Source organism: Chiloscyllium plagiosum, unplaced genomic scaffold (assembly GCF_037043375.1).
Source record: "Chiloscyllium plagiosum isolate Xiang-an unplaced genomic scaffold, Cpla_swu_hap1 HiC_scaffold_7, whole genome shotgun sequence".
NCBI classification, from domain to species: Eukaryota; Metazoa; Chordata; class Chondrichthyes; order Orectolobiformes; family Hemiscylliidae; genus Chiloscyllium; species Chiloscyllium plagiosum.
The window spans coordinates 103,688,371-103,704,852 of NW_028270145.1; the positions used below are offsets into that span (position 1 = coordinate 103,688,371).

The 16,482-nt window shown below is 41.7% G+C and overlaps 1 protein-coding gene across 1 annotated transcript in view; it reads left to right on the top strand.

Annotated features, from left to right (window-relative positions):
• The window catches only part of LOC122548013 (glycophorin-C), a 103,120-nt gene that overhangs the window by 79,493 nt on the left and 7,145 nt on the right, over positions 1-16,482 (top strand). Inside the window, exon 3 of the mRNA XM_087989331.1 lies at positions 6,513-6,575. Coding sequence (XP_087845457.1) covers positions 6,513-6,575 — 63 coding nt within the window. The remainder of the gene's footprint in view (positions 1-6,512; positions 6,576-16,482) is intronic.

Below are 16,482 nucleotides of genomic sequence, written 5' to 3' on the forward strand. Positions count from 1 at the left end.
CCTTGTAGAGGTTTATAAAATCATGAGAGCAAATAGGCAAGGTATTTTCCACAGGGTGGGGTGTTCACAACTAAAGGGCACAGGTTTAAGGTGAGAGGGCAAAGTTTTAAGAGGGGATCTGAGGGGCAACTTTTCACATGCGTGTATAAAAATGAGCTGCCAGAGGAAGTGGTGGAGGCTGGTACATTTACAACATTTAAAAGGCACTTGGCCAGGTAGATGAATAGGAAGGGTTTAGAGAGAGAGCGGGCAAGTGGGTACCAGTTCATTTTGGGAAACCAGGTCAACGTGGATGTGTTGGGCTGAAGGCCCTGTTTCCATGCTACAGGACTCTTCTGAAACAGTGACTCCCCCCAATTGAGCTTATGTCCTCTGATCTTCAACCCTCTCACAAGAGAGAACAATGTACCCTGTTAAGTCCGATAAAAATCTTTGTATGTTTCGCTTTTCTTGCTTCTAAAGCCAATGCGTACAGTCCCAAGCAACTCAACCTCTCCTTATAAAGCAGTCCCGCCAGCCGAGTGAAAACCTTCTGTTCTATCTTCAATGCAACTGTGCCTTCATTAGATAAGGGGCCCAAAAGTCTTCATTGCAACTGTGGCTAGACTAGTGCCTTGCATAATTTTAGCAAATCCTCCCAAATTTTGTGCTCCTTTCCATTTGCAGTAAAGGTCATCTCCATCTCTCCAATCAAATAATAATCAACTCCTCTTGGAATCATAGAATCATACAGTGCAGAAGAGGCCATTTGGGCCATCATCTACCCCAAAAGGTGAGAAATGCCTGACCTTCAACCTAATACCATTTGCCAGCACTTGGCCCATAGCCTTGAATGTTACGGCGTGCCAAGTGCTCATTCAGGTACTTTTTGAAAGGATATGAGGTAACTCTCCTTTTGCCACCCTCCCAGAAAACACATTCCAGACTGTCACCACCCTTCTGGGTACAAAGCCTTTTCCTCATGTCTCGCCACTAAACTCCTTCCCCTCACCTTGAGCCAGTGTCTCTCATGACTGACCCTTTAATGAAAGGGAGCAGCTGCTCCTTATCCACTCTATCCATGCTCCTCACGACTTTCTTAGATTAGATTAGATTACTTAGATTACTTAGTGTGGAAACAGGCCCTTCGGCCCAACAAGTCCACACCGCCCGCTGAAGCGCAACCCAGAGAAGACTCTGTGCACTTCAATCAGATCACCTCTCAGTCTTCTCTGCTCTAATGCAAACAGCCCAAGCCTATTCAACCTTGCTTCAAGCTTAAATCTTCCATCCTAAGCAGCATCCCACCAAAGCACACAACCTCACGTTTTCCCAAATTTTATTCCTTTTTTCCGTCCACATAATTAATCTGTCTAATTCCTCTATAGATGAAGGGGGCTTACGCCTGAACAGTCAGTCTCCTTCTTTTCGGACATTACCTGACCTGCTGTGCTTTGCTAGCGCCACACTTTCCGACTCTAACTCTCCAGCATCTGCAATCCTCACTTTCTCCTAATTCCTCCATAGAGCCTGTTTCATCTCCAACACTTGTTTCCCATCTATTTCTGTGTCACCTTTCTTAACAGCAGTGAGAGAAGATTCATTCGGACCATTCAGTGGAATTTTTAAAAATGACTGGGAATCTCATTGAAATGTATAAAACTCAAACAAGACTAGACAAAATAAATGGGGTGGGTGAGTCTAGAACTAGAAGGCATAGGTTAAGGGTGAGTGGGGAAAGACATAAGAGACCTAAGGGGCAACTTGTTCATGCAGGGGGTAGTACATGTATGAAATGAGCTGCCAGAGGAAGCGGTGAAGGCTGGTACAATTACAACATTTTAAAAGGCATCTGGATAGGTACATGAATAGGAAAGGTTTGGAGGGATATGGGCCAAGTGCTAGCAAATGGGGCTAGATTAAATTAGCATATCTGGTCAGCATGGACGGGTGGACCAAAGAGTCACAGATGTACAGTATAGAAACAGACCCTATGACTAGGGAGCTCTGAACAAGGAATCACAGTTTAGGGACATGGGTTAGGTTCTTTAGAACTAAGCTAACAAGATTTTTTTCACCCAGAGAGTGGTGAGCCTGTGCAATACTCTGCCATAGAAAGTGGTTGATGACAGAACATTGAATATTTTCAAGAAGGTGATAAATATAATTCTTTTTAGAGCCAAAGGGATCAATGAGTATGCAGAGAGAACTGGGACTGAGTTAATGTTCAGCCATTATCATGTTGTATGGCAGAGCAGGCTCAAAGGGTCAAATGGCCTATTTCTACTTTCTGACAATAAACGTAACTATTGTACATTCAGTTTCCTCTTCCTAGTCACTAACATACAGTAAATAATTGTGGCTGCAGCACTGATCCCACTGGCACTCCATTAATTAAAGGTTACCATCCTAAAATGTTCCCTCCTCACCTTATAACCAACTAGGCCAATCCTCTGAACCAAAACAAAGAGCTACTGATGCTGGGATCTGAAACTGATGAAGGCTCGCCAGACTCGATCCATTAACTCTACTTTCTTCCTACAGATGCTACCAGACTGAATTTCTCCAGCAAATTCTGTTTTTGTGTTGGTCAATCCTTGCTAGGCCCATGCTAATAAATTACGTCCAACATCCTGAGCTCTTATTGTGTAGCCTAACATGTGGTACTCTACCAATTACCTTTTAAAACTACAACAACAGGGGAACCTCGATTATCCGAACGTGATGGGTGGGCACTATTTCATTCGGATAATCGATTTATTCGGTTAATCAATTACATGTCTTTCCTCTGGGGCTTGGAGTTTTTAAAGTCTGCTCCCTATTCAGGAGACTGCAGCAGCACACAGCGTGCAAGCCCCCACCCCATCCAACACTACCCCCCAACACCGCACCCCGCCCCCAACCCCATCCAACATTTTTTTGCCTATTCTGCACAACTGTTAAGGCGATCAGTGCCAGTTTCCGTTTTTACACAGCAATGTATATGGTGGTATGTACACCCACTTTTCGGGAGGGAATTAGATTTATTTTTGACTTGATGACTGTAAAAGAATGGCAATGTACTTCCAAACCAAGGTGGTTGTACATCTTGCATGCGCAGGAATCAGTGTTGCCTGTTGCCTTTGGCAATTTAGGTTTTAGCGATCACAGATTTTCAACATGCTTTCTATCATGTTTAATGGTCCAATATTTAATCGCTCATCAGGAATTAATTAAATCAGTGGGCTTGTTTTCTCAAAGCAGAAAATGTCTGCTATGAAGCAGATATTACAGCAACCAACTACACTTAAACCATTAAAGATATACTCTGTTAAAGGCAAGGTACAACTACAAGGCTTTCAAAGGAGTCCTCAAAACACAGTGCAGAAACTTGTTAGCTGTACAAGCTGCCACCACAGTACATAGGTGATGAAGGAGTGAATGTTTAAGGTGGTGGATAGAATGACAATCACAGGCACCCTTTCATAATCTGAGAATGTACTTTAATGTTAGTCAAGAAATCAAGAGCACCAGAAGAAACCTTCTGCTCTTCAGTGATTTTTCTTTCTAATGTCTAATTGAAAATGATCAAATTAGCCCAAGGCTGATCCCACAGGCAGCACAGCACTCCTTCAATACTGCAGTAAGCTATAAAATATCAGAATTCCCTTCAAATGTGATAGGGTCTGGTCCTACCCTTAAGTGATAGATGTAGAACTAGTAACTAAATTAAGTAGAAACCCTGGTCAATCCTTTGTTCCTGTTGGGCCCTGGAGTATCAGTTTGTATGTGACTAAGGTTCAATTCAGCAAACTCGACAAAGATTAGGAATTGAAATGTATTGGAGATCTTCTGGACTGGTTAAAGTTTCTAGTTTAGGAAAGGCAGTGGCGTAGTGATAATGTCACGGGACTTGCAATCCCACTCTGGGGACATGAGTTCAAATTACGCCCATGCAGATGGCAAAATTTGAATTCAACAAAATGTGCAATTAAAAGTCCGCTGTAACCATTATTGATTTTTGGAAAAATACAAGGCCTTTCTAAGAAGGAAATCTGCCAAACTTGCCTAGTCTGTTCTACATGAGACTCTGGACTCACAATAAATGACTCAAATGCCGTATGGAATGGTCTGGCAAACACTATGGATTGTAAACAAAGGAGAGAAACTGGGCAGCTCTCCTGGTGTGGGCTTAGCCTTTTGAAACAGCCACGCCTGGTCATTGACTATGTACTGCAACAGATGGATTGGATGACCTAAAAATCATGGAGCAAGAATTCCTTAATTTGCCTTCATGTTTCTAAAGGCCTAGGGCCAGGGGAATGAAGATTAAACTAGAAAAGTTGGCTATTTAAGTAGAACGGAGCTGATACAGGAAATCCTTTGCCTCTGTCTCCTTTTCTCCATGCGTTCCCTTTCTGCCAAAGATGCCCATTCCTCCAGAAATGGTTTTCTCGGTCTCGTGCCCTCCCTCACCTTCATTTCCTCTTTCCCCTGTTGTCACCTACTGCTGAAGACTTGTTACAAGATCACTGCTGCCACCGACTCTGGCGAGGCTGTCCTGCTACTGGGCCATTACGTACCCAGAGATGCTGATTTTGGTGTGAGGGACATTGCAACACTGTTTTGTTTAGTCAGACAACACCGTGAGACAGCTGTGACCAGCATTGTCATCCTCCCCCACCCCCAAACCCCAGATGCAAATGTGGACCTCTGGAAGGTTAACAAATCTGGGTGCATCAATGCTGCTTTGTTTGTAGAAACATTGACAATAGAAGCAGGAGTAGACCATTCAACCCTTCAAGTGTTTAGGTTAGAGTGGTGCTGGAAAAGCACAGCAGGTCAGGCAGCATCCGAGGATCAGGAAAATTGACGTTTCTGGCAAAAGCCCTTCATCAGGAATGGAGGCAGGGAGCCTCCAGGGTGGAGAGATAAGTGGGGACATTCAACCCTTCAAGCCTGTTCCACCATTCAATGTGATTAACGTTGACCATCTAACTCAGTGCCATCTTCCTGCTTTCTTCTCATACCCTTCTTCTCTTTAGCCCTAAGAACTATATTTATGTCTTTGTTGAAAAACTCCAATGGTTTGGCCTCAACTGCTTGCCACGGCAGAGAATTTCACAGACTCACTACTCTGGATGAAGAAATTTCTCCTCGTCTCCGTCCTAAGAGGTCGCCTCTGTATCCTTAAACTATGACCACTGCTTCTGGGCATAGCGAACGTCCTTCCCACATTCACCCTGGTCTGTCCAGGTTTGGTCTTTGTGTGTGTCCTGTAAACAATAGATTTTATTAATATTCAATATCTGATTACATAATACTCCATATCCCTAACTTGTCCCTCTGAGTGTATAATAAACAGACCTCTGCAGAAATCATATTGACTGCTGGAGATGGAAGTCAAATTTATTATGAATAGCACATGCAAACTTTGCTCCCGTATGAAAATTTATACTGTTGTATTCTGATGTTGGTTGTTACAACTATCCCCTATTTGTTTTCTGCTACATGCAAATGACTTGTGCTATGTTATGTTAGCTTCAATATGGGTTCTTTTTGAGTAACTTATTGCCTAAGGACCTCTGTAAAATCATTGTTAACAATATTGTGGGTCTTAATTAGCATTGATAGAGATTACAGGAGTCTAAGCTATTGATAAACATTTATTGAACATTGTCTTTTAATTATATCGTGGAAAAGCCTGAGCATGAGGCTTCACACAGAACCATCTCTCAGCAGAATCCTTCATCACATGACCATGTCACTGATACTGCCTACTTAACCCTTTAAATCAGAGTCCAGCAGGAATGGAGTTGGACCTTGTTTTGTCTATTTGTCGAACTCAATGGATTTGTAAGTTGGAAGAGATCTGGGGAGGATCAAAGAAGCACCACACACAGGAGATAAAATATCCCAACTTCAAAACGAAATACAGTTTTAACCAAGTTCCTAAGTTCCTTCTCTGCTAATTTTGGAATATTTTATCATTTTTTAAGGCTGCTTCTTCACCCACCCAGCCTAGTTTGTGAAGATTGTCACTCAACATTTGGTACAATGGAAGGAAACAGAAATAATATAGTGTGGATGCTGGAATCGCCCTGAAGTTTTATTCTTGAACATGTGGTTGATCTACATAAATAGCAAAACAGATGAATGACCAGACCATTTCCTTCTGATACTATTGATTCAGGAGAGAGTGTTGACCAGATACCTTTTCTGTAATACTCTGACCTCTCTCATCTGGTAAATCTAAATTTAGTTCAAAATCACATCATGCTATCACTATCAATTACGAGGCTGTCCCTTGGAATTGGTCTAGAGTCTAGATTACATTTTCCATTCCTGGAATTGGACCTGAACTGATGATGTTCAGGTTGTAAAGTGCCCAAAAGGGTCGAGCTGATGCAAATTTCTTTATCTAGACATGCTTTCTTGAGGACAAGGGTTTTATGAGATCTTAAAGGTTATCCTTGGTTTCTCTAGACTGGCCATGTGCTCTAGCAAAGATACTTAAACAGACTGATTTGATTCTCTGATGTGTTTTATTGCAGAGCCTTCTAAAGCAGGACATACACCTGTCAGTAATGGTGGAATGGATTCTGCGCTCGTTGGAGGTAAGATGCTCATCTTCAAATTTCAATGTTTAAGTTAGTTCATTTTAAAAGCAACTGAATCATAATGTTCAATCCATAATAACAGGAATGATCCCAACATAATGTGTCACTCTCGTCCCCATAGTATGTGATGGATTCTGAGCAAACTGTGATGGGTGTCTTGCACTCGTTACTGGACTAGTGGAGAGAAAGTGGAAACTGAGATTTATTTATTAGTTTACAGCAGGAATCAAAGGGAAATCTTACCAGTTACAATCCAGAACCTGGGCTGAACCTGGATCTCCGCCTTCCTGGATTGGACTCTAAGGGCATAACCCCATGCCACCATCACAGTAAGAACAGTGTATTAACGAGGAAAACACAAATAAAGGCCTAATGAGATCCTTCCATCTAAATGAAAATTACATTTTCATTAAAAGATCCCAATGAGTCTGGAATACCTAGAATCTAGAATCCCTACGATGTGAAAACAAACCCTTTGGCACAACAAGTCCACATCAACCCTCCGAAGGGTAACCCACCTAGACTCATTCCCCTCCCCTATTAACGATATTTACCCCTAACTATTACACCCAACCTACACATCCCTGAACACTATGGGCAATTTAGCATTGCCAGTTCACCTAACCTGCACATCTTTGGACTGTGGGAGGAAAACTGAGCACCCAGAGGAAACCCATGTAGACATGGGGAGAATGTGCAAACTCCACGCACGCAGTTGCCTGAGGCTGGAATTGAACTCGGGTCCCTGGCTCTGAGAGGTAGCAGTGCTAACCACTGAGCCACTGTGCTGCCCTGAATGCAAACCTCCACCTCCACCTCCACCAAAACCAGGAAGGTTTTGGTTCTGATTCACAGTACCTACAGATTCATCTCAAACTAAGATGGAGTTGGCTGGATTAGGGAGAGAAAATAACCAGTGTCCCTTAGTGATTGCTATCTGGTGAGCCTCACTGGCACTACAGTTTAGTGATGAAGATGACATGATGCTACCTGCAAATGATCAGCACCTGTTTCTAGCTAGCATGTGAAATGTACCTTTTAGGTAAGGTGGCAGAAATATCCCAATGTAGTTTAAAATGAGTCGATTTGGGACAGCAGGGTAGGAATTTTGTAAAGTAATGGGATACATTGTTTAGTGAATCAATGCTGTGCCTATTCTGATCTTGAGCTCTGAATAATGGTGATGCTAGAATAGTGAATCTCAGTGTTGTAAAGACTGTCTAAACACCGCATGACACTGGGGCAAGGAAGGGAATGGGATCCTGTTCTTAGTATCCAGCCAGCTTTTCTAGGAAATGTTTGTGCTGGTCTTTGATGAATGGAGGGTGAGGCATGAGGCAGAGGTAGCTGGGGAGGAAATTGGTCCAAAAGGAAATAAAGATTATTAAGGAAAGCGTCAATTATTATGTTGTAACTGTGTAATTAGATTAACAGGGCATTTTGCCTAGTTGCAGTAGGATGTTTCTTGAGGCCAATTAGGAAGGTCGCTTCAGATTTATTGTGCATGATGTGCAGTGCCTCATGTTTACCAATCGCAGTGTTGAAAGAAAGCGATCAGCTGGTTCATAAACAAAAACTAAAGATCTGCAGATACTGGAAATCTGAAACAAAAATCAAAATTACTGGAGAAACTGAAGATCTGGCAGGATCTGTGGAGACCAAGCAGAGTGAACATTTGAAGGGTTAATGGGCCTGAAATTTTGACTCTGCGGTTTCTCCACAGATGCTCAGTCCTGCTGAGTTTCTCCCAGCTATTTGTGTTTGAGCTGGTTCACAATGGTTTTCCCAATGCTGCTATAATAGACACCCCTTACCCCCAATCCTTCCCCCAATTGGTCATGAAAACCAATTGAGGCAAGACACACCTGGAAGTCTCCTCACTGACCCTCTTAAGTTCATCCATTTCTGATCTAGGAAACTAATTCCTTGATCACTTTCCTCTAAGTTTGTGTCCACAGTCTACAAATAATGTTATGAAAAATACCTTGCCCATTGTTTAACTACATATCTGAGAGGATTTTTATACCAGAGAGCTGCCAATTAAGAGGAGTGTAATCCCAGCATGAACTAATGTCATGAGGGAAGAAGTGATGGCAGTAATTGCATAAACAAATGAAAACACAAATCATTCTATTGCTCCTCTTAGCTGTGAGATTTTAAAAACAAAACATGAATGGGCAACAACATTATTTCCATGTTGAGCAGAATTCAGATCTGACTGAAGATTGGAAATGATCAAAAGACAAGGGTGTTGATACCTCTGACCGTAGAAGGGGAGTTACTGGATATCAAGTAGGACAGCTGGCAGTGAGTTACAAAGTAGGAATTCTATGATGTAACTCTGCCTTCATAAAAACAGACACTGAAGATTGAATTACTGCCTTGGGTTATCCACCAGCTGGATAATTGGTGTGAAGCCCAATAGTTAGTTCATAGCCTCCAGTTTGCTTGTTTTTTTGGACAGCAGGTAAACAGAATGCAGCTGGAAGCAAAATAGTGCTAATGGATTGGCGATGAATCCAATGCTGACTTAAACTGATTTTGACCTGTGCTGTGTAATATTTCTTTGTTTTTGTTAACTATAACAAGTGCCATAAACTGAATTGCTAGAGAATTTTCAGGTTCCTTTTAACCATTGGAAATTTTCACTCCAGATGTCTGCCTCACCATTGTTATCGTCGTCCTTGCTCTGTTGCTTTTGGGTGGTACACCAGTTTGTGTGGTCAAGTTCTTTTGAAACCATCCTGAGATGCCCTGGGTACAGGTACTAATGATCCTTATTGATGGAAGTCTAAGTTACTGAAACTGGGGGAAGAATGTCCATACACTGTCTTCAGTCGAAGAGAAGTTTAATCTCAATCAACCATAAAGTTTAATTGCGAAGTTGTAATGGAAATAGATACTGAATACTGAAGTTATATCTTGTGAGGTATCAGGCTGAACTTGAATAAGCATGCATTACTCCTTTAGCACTAGCTTAGCACAAGAACAACTGGATGGTCATTAAAGATCCATTTAAACCTGGTTAGCACCTCTAATGAGCAGTCCCTTATATCCTGACAGGTAGAACTTATCTTGTGATGAATAAACCCTTTCAGGTATGAGCCGTTTGCTACAACATTGTCTGTGAGAGAAATCGGTGAGAGAAGGCTTTTGTTAGACCATCTATAACCTTTGTTCTATATAGTTGCTCAGGCCTGTCATTTCATAGCATAATAATTTTTTTTAATCGTGAAGATCTTCCAATATAAATCTAAGATCGTAAGAAAGATCAGACAGACTGGGGCTGTTTTCCTTGAAGCAGAGGACGTTGAGAGGAGAGATGTTTCTGACTCTATAAAGTTGAGGGACTTAGACAGGAAGAGACTTCTCCCCTTGATGGGGAGATCAATGACCTGGGGATGTAGATTTAAGGTAAGCAACAGGTGGTGCAGACAGGATGTGGGGAAATGTTTTCATCCGGACAGTGGTGGGAATCTGTAACTTACCTGTCAGTTGGGATTGGCAGAAACCTTCAATGTTTTAATATGTTGATATGCAGTGATGTTGTCAAGGCATTGCCTTGTGCTGGAAAATGGAATTAGTATTGTTTAGTTGGTTTTGACTGGCACAGATGTAATGGGCCTAAGGGCCTGTTTTCTTTCTGAGCTTCTACACCTCTGTGCACCTGTCTTAGAATCTATACCTTGCTCTTGTGCTCTCCTTTCTATTTGTCACTCTGGATTGGCTTTTATGGCGTCTTGGGATAGATTGGCCACTCGAGGCTTTGCCCTGTCACTATTGGGTTGTGGTGGGAGAAACCTGCAGCATGTTTGTACCCTGGTATAGTTCGCTGGAGCAGCTAGTGGCCAGTTAAGGGGAGGGGTTCTTATCAAAAAAGGGTCTCCTGAGTCCATCGAAGGGCCGCTTGGCCTATCTGCCCTAGGCAGAGCCTCCAAGACCATCTACCCGAAGGCTTGGCTCCACAATTAGAGCGAGAGGGGGATTGGCCATTTGATTGTAAGTTCTCCGAGGTGGGACTTCCTCCCCAGATTTGGTGACAAGATGTGAGGTCACTGTCAGGTGTCCCACCAGTGGGTGGAACGGTGGTCAGACAGATGACCCTGATTGTCACCAGCAACGCAAACACCCGGAGGAAACTGGATGTAAAATATTGAAGGAGCTGAACTAAAAGCAGGAGAGGCTGGAAATGTGCCAGGTCTGGCAGCGTCTGTGGAGTGACATGTAGAGTTGCCATTCTCGGTCAATGACCTTTTTTATCAGAAGGTCACAGGCTTGAAACTTTAACTCTGTTGGTGTTTCTCCACAGATAACAACTCACCAGCTGAGCCTGAAAGTACAACATTTTCTGTTTTGATTCGAAGAACTGTTATAATGGGTTCTGACACGTATAGTGCTGCGCTTGTCTTTCTTTCTCTCTTGCTCTCAATCTCAATCACCACACGCACACTTTTATCTATGCAAAGTAAATTTGACATTCTACCTGATCATGTAGGCTTCCTGACCCATCAACTCAGGGTTAAAGTTAAGCCCCATGTCTCTTTGTACCTGAAAGAACTCAACAATCCGACTGCAGCCTGGTGACATCTGGATTAAATAAATGTGGGGAGTCTGCAGGGAGGAGATTAGTGCTGTCATATTTTCACAAGGTCGCCAAGTATTCTTGGAAGGAAAGAAACAAAAATGTACTGTTTCATTCTAATTGAGTGAGTGTTTGATGGTGTTTTGTATGGGAGCACCCCACAAAATGAGCGAAGAAACATCTGGAACAGTTTTGATGTTTGTCTCTGGCTGTCATATTCCCTAAACTTGGTTTCTCGTTTCCTGTCTGCTTTTTGCCTCCTCAACAACAAGAGATAATTAATTAATTCTTTGGGCTGTGCCTCTTGCAGACAAATGTTTTGTTCCCGATATGGGTTTTGTCAGTTGAGGGGCTGGCTGTAAATCTGATCTTGTTCCCTCACCAAGTGTCCACCCCCATACCACGTACATTGGATAGTGAGCAGAGTGTTTATCCAGTTTTAGACGCCCTTCTGAGAGAATGAAGCCAGGGCTGTATTGTTTGAGATCGCAGAATAGAATGTGAACCTTTTCATTGGTTTCAACAGGCAAAACCTAGAGGTAACATGATTGAATTGAATCTGTACTGAACCTCACCTCGAACACATTGGAGATCGATGCAGAGTTCTCATCTCCATGTCATGATAAAGGATGTAGAGAAAATGCATACATTTAAAAGAAGCAATGTAATTATCAAGAAAGGGCTGGGCAGACTGGGACTTGTCTTTAGCATTAGGGAAGCTGAAGGATGACTTAATGGGAAGACTTAATTTTTATTCGGTAGCATTATTTATGTTATTTCCATTTGTGGAAATATCATCAAAAAGTAGCAATCATGAATAGATTCTTACAAATAGAACCAGTCAGGAATTCAGAAGGAACATCCTTACCCAAGAAAGGGATAAGAACGTGGAGTAGTGATGGTGAATGGCATAAATGAATCTTTGAGGAAGCTGGAGATCAGCTAATAAAGGCAGCAGTTGTGGTAGATTAGTTGATGGTTGGATAGAAAGGGAGGTTATATGAGGATCTTCTGGAGCATTGACCAATTGAGTCAAATTGTGTTATGTCAATTTGATTTTTTTCTTTTTGTTTTGATGAGGTTGACAGGAGAGAAACTATTTCCCTGAAATCAGTAATGGGTAGGCATGAATTCAAAATCATTCAAAGAATAAAGGAAGATATTTACAAAATTATATAGTACAGTTGGAAGGCCAATCAGTTTGTCATGACTGTGCCAATCCTTTTGAGAGGGTCATAGAGTCCTACAGATTGTAGACAGGCCCTTTGGCCCAAACTGGTCCATGCTGACCAAAATGTCCATCCACACTAACCCCATTTCCCTGCACTTGGCCCATATCCTTCTAAACCTTTCCTATCCATGTATTTGTCCAAAAGCTTTTTAAACACTGTTATTGGACCAACGCCAACTACTTCTGCTGGCAGTTCATTTCATATGCTTACCACCATCTGTGTAAATAATGTTGCCCCTGAGGTTCCCTTTTATTCTTTCCGATTTAACCTTAAACTGATGCCCTCTAGTCCTCGACTCCCCAACCCTGGGAAAAAGATTTAGTGCATTCACCCTTCCCATTGTTATGAAGGTGGAGGTGTGTACTGTGCCTTTAAGAGAGTTGAAAAGCTGTCAAGGACTGATTGAAAGCACAGAGTGTCCTGAACAAAGTAAAAATGTAACACTTGGTCAAAACAAGTAGCTGGAATTGTGTTGCAATGGATCAAAAACAAATTCAAATTCAGCCAATCGGTTTAAATTTTGCCCCAAGATACCAAACTCCAATTGAATTTGAAATATAATATTTTTGATGACATCAAAACCAATGAAATGATCCATTGATTTGGGGTATAAAACCAGACATTTTGAACAGTTAGGGGAAGAACTGCCAAGCGCCAACAAGTATAGATTGCTGGATGAATAGCTGTCTGAAAGGTACCTGTTAATATGGAAGATGTGTGGAGCAGAATACTGAAGAAAAGACGACCGAGGAAAATCTGCAGGGAAGATACAAGAAGAGGATTTGACAGCTCGCTAGTTTTGAAAGTTGAATTTTTTTTTTGTAAATCTAATTCGGGGGTTTTATCAGACAGGTATTGTAGAGTAGGAGGTAAAAGATAAGTTTGAGAAAGGAGTTGTAAATAGTTGTTTAATGTTCTCTTTTGGACTTAAAGAATAAAATTGTTAATTTTTACTTTAATGACCTCTGGAATAGTTCTTTGCCTCTCCAAAATTTAACAGATTACTGCATGAGGTAAGCTTCTCTGTGTTGGATTTAAATTAGCAGAGGAGTTTACCCAGTGTCATAACACCATGCCTTTCATGATCCTATACACTTCCATAAGATAACCTCATCAGTCTCCTACACTTGAAAGAAAAATGTCCCAGCTTGTCTAACCTCTCCCAATAACTCAGTCCCTTGAGTCCTGGCAACATCCTTGTAAATTTCTTCTGCGTGCTTTCTAGTTTAATAACATCCTTCCTATAGCAAGGTGACAAAAACTGAACACTGTACTCTGTGTGGCCTCACCAACTTCCCAACTTCAATACTCAATGCTCTGACTGATGAAGGCTGGTGTGTCAAATGCTTTCTTCACTTCCCTGTCTACCTGTGACTCCACTTTCAGAGAACCGTGCACCTGAACTCTCAAAGTCCCTTTTATTCCACTGCACTCCTTAAGGCTCTACCATTCACCATGAAATTCCTACCTTGATTTGACTTTCCAAAATGCAAGATCTCTCACTTATTTCTATTAAACTCCATTTGCCATTTCTCAGCCCACTTCCCCAGCTGATCAAGATCCTGCTGCAATTTCTGACAACCTTTCTGTGTCCACAATACCAACTATTTTCGTGTCACCTGCAAACTTACTAATCATGCCTTGTACATTCTCATCCAAATCATTGATACAGATAATAAACAGTAATGAGCCCAGCACCAACCCCTGAGGCACTCCACTAGTCACAGGCCTCCAGTCCAACAAGCATCCTTTCACTGTTACCCTCTGCTTCCTACCATCAAACAAATTGTGTATCTAATTTGCCAACTTGCTCTGGATTCCATGTAACCTAACCTTCCAGAGTAGCCTACCATGTGGAACCTTATCAAACGCCTTACTGAAATCCATATAGACCATGTCTACCGCCCTACCCTTATCAACCTTCCTGGTCACTTCATCAAAGAACTCTAACAAATTTGTGAGACATGATCTCCCATGCACAAAGCCCATGCTGACTACGTCCAATCAAATCCTGTCTTTCCAAATGCATGTATATCTTGTCCATCAGAATCTTCTCAATAACTCACCTACCACAGAGGCTTACTGGTCTACAGTTCCCAGGTTTTTCTTTGCAACTCTTCTTGAATAATGGCATAACATTCATTATCCTCCAGTCTTCCAGGAACTTTCCATGGGCTTTGACAAAGGGTCAGTTAGACTCGAAACATCAGTTCTTTTCTCTCCTTACACATGCTGCCAGATCTGCTGAGATTTTACAGCATTTTCTCTTTTGGTTCCAGGAACTTACCCTTCGCTAACAATGATGCGAAAGTATCAGCTAGGCCCCTGCAATTTCTTCTCTAGCCTCTTGGATATATTTGGTCAGGGCCAGCAGATTTATCCACCTTCGTACATTCTAATATGTCCAACATCACCTCTACTTTGATATGAACTGTCTCCAAGATATGACCACTAACTTCATGTCTTTCTCCACGGTAAACACCAGGGAGAAATATTCATTGATGACCTCCCCCATCTCCTGTGGTTCTACACATACATGTCCAATTGGGTCCTTGAGGGGCCCTATTCTCTCTCCAGCTATTCTTTTTCCTTTGAATATACTTGAAGAACCTCTTTGGATTCATCCTAATCTTCTCAGCCAAGGCTAACTCGTGCCCCCTTTCCTCCCTCCTGATTTCACTCTTCAGTAAACCCCTGTGCTATGTAATTGGTGCTGCAACCCTCCTCCCCACCATCACACTTTCAACATAACCTTGTAATTTCTTTCTATCTTCAGAAGGATTTATATGATTCTATTCTTAAGAAGTCCTGATTTAATCTACTTTCACTTTTTCTGTGCATTGTGGAATACAATAAAGTTAGGGAATTTCTTGTTCAGTTGATTGTTGGGACAAGGAATGCCCTTGCGAGAGAAAAGCTTGTTTTCAATATGATTTTTTTCAAATGAGAGATTTTGTGAAGTATCAAACTTGTTTAAAAAGAGCTAGCACATTCAGGATGGGCCAAGTGGCCAACTCCTGTGCTGTAAAAGCTCAGAAAGTGGAAAACTCTGAATTTACCTCGCATGACTTGAGCTAACTGTTGTCAGTGAATGTAATTTGCTGATTGCAGGCCCTGAATTGAATCTGTCCTCCCTATGGTTGACTCCTTCACAGAAGGCAAAATGGAAACTTTCAATTCATTCAGGTAGTGTTAGACTGCACAACTGTTTGTCTAGAATTAATGTCTTTGTGGTTTAAATAAACATGCAAATCTCCTCCCTCCCCCAACTGCCTTACACACCAGAGGGTAAACCTCTTAGCAATGACATTTAATTTATTTAAAAGATTGGTTGCCGGTCTTTGCGCAAAAGATGAAAACAAAATGTTTTAAAGCTCACTGCCTCGCACATTGCAGATAAATGTTCACTTCTGGCTCTGAGCTGCATGTTGAGTGGGGACAAAAAGGGGTCCCATGTTAGCAGAGTGTTTTAGAATCCTTCCTCTTTGGTAGTGGTTAAACTGACTTTAACTCCTATGTCATAAGTCCTCCCATCTCTGGTTTGTTGACTGTCCTGCACAGATTATTTCTCTGGGGGTAAATTGCAGGGATTCAGAAGGCCAGATGCCCATCTTCGATCTTTGTTTGTCAATGGCCACTTTAAGCTAATTGTCAGAGGCCAATTGGAACTTTTTTGGCTAGCCTCTGGATGAACCATTTGTGACAAGTTTTATGCAAGTTTTCATATCAAGTGAGTTCAGTTTTATTGATTCAAAGTTGGTGAGGAATGTAAGTTCCCATTCTGGCACACAGAGCATTTAAACTGTTTGGTGGAGTGGGCTAGAGGATGCTGCTTAGCTGAAGTGTTTTTCAGGATGTGCTTCAAGGACAAAGGACGCTGGAAATTGAGGTTATTTCAATGGGAAAGTTGAGTTTAACATCATTCAATCCAAATACCAACAAAGTTATAATCACCCATTTCTCTCATTGGAATTTATAAGTGGAGAGCGATTTCAGTGGGTTGAGACAAATTGACTTGGAAGATCTAAGTCTGGTGATTATTTTCCAAGGCAGTAATTTAATCAAATGATTCAGAGAACATTACATGCTG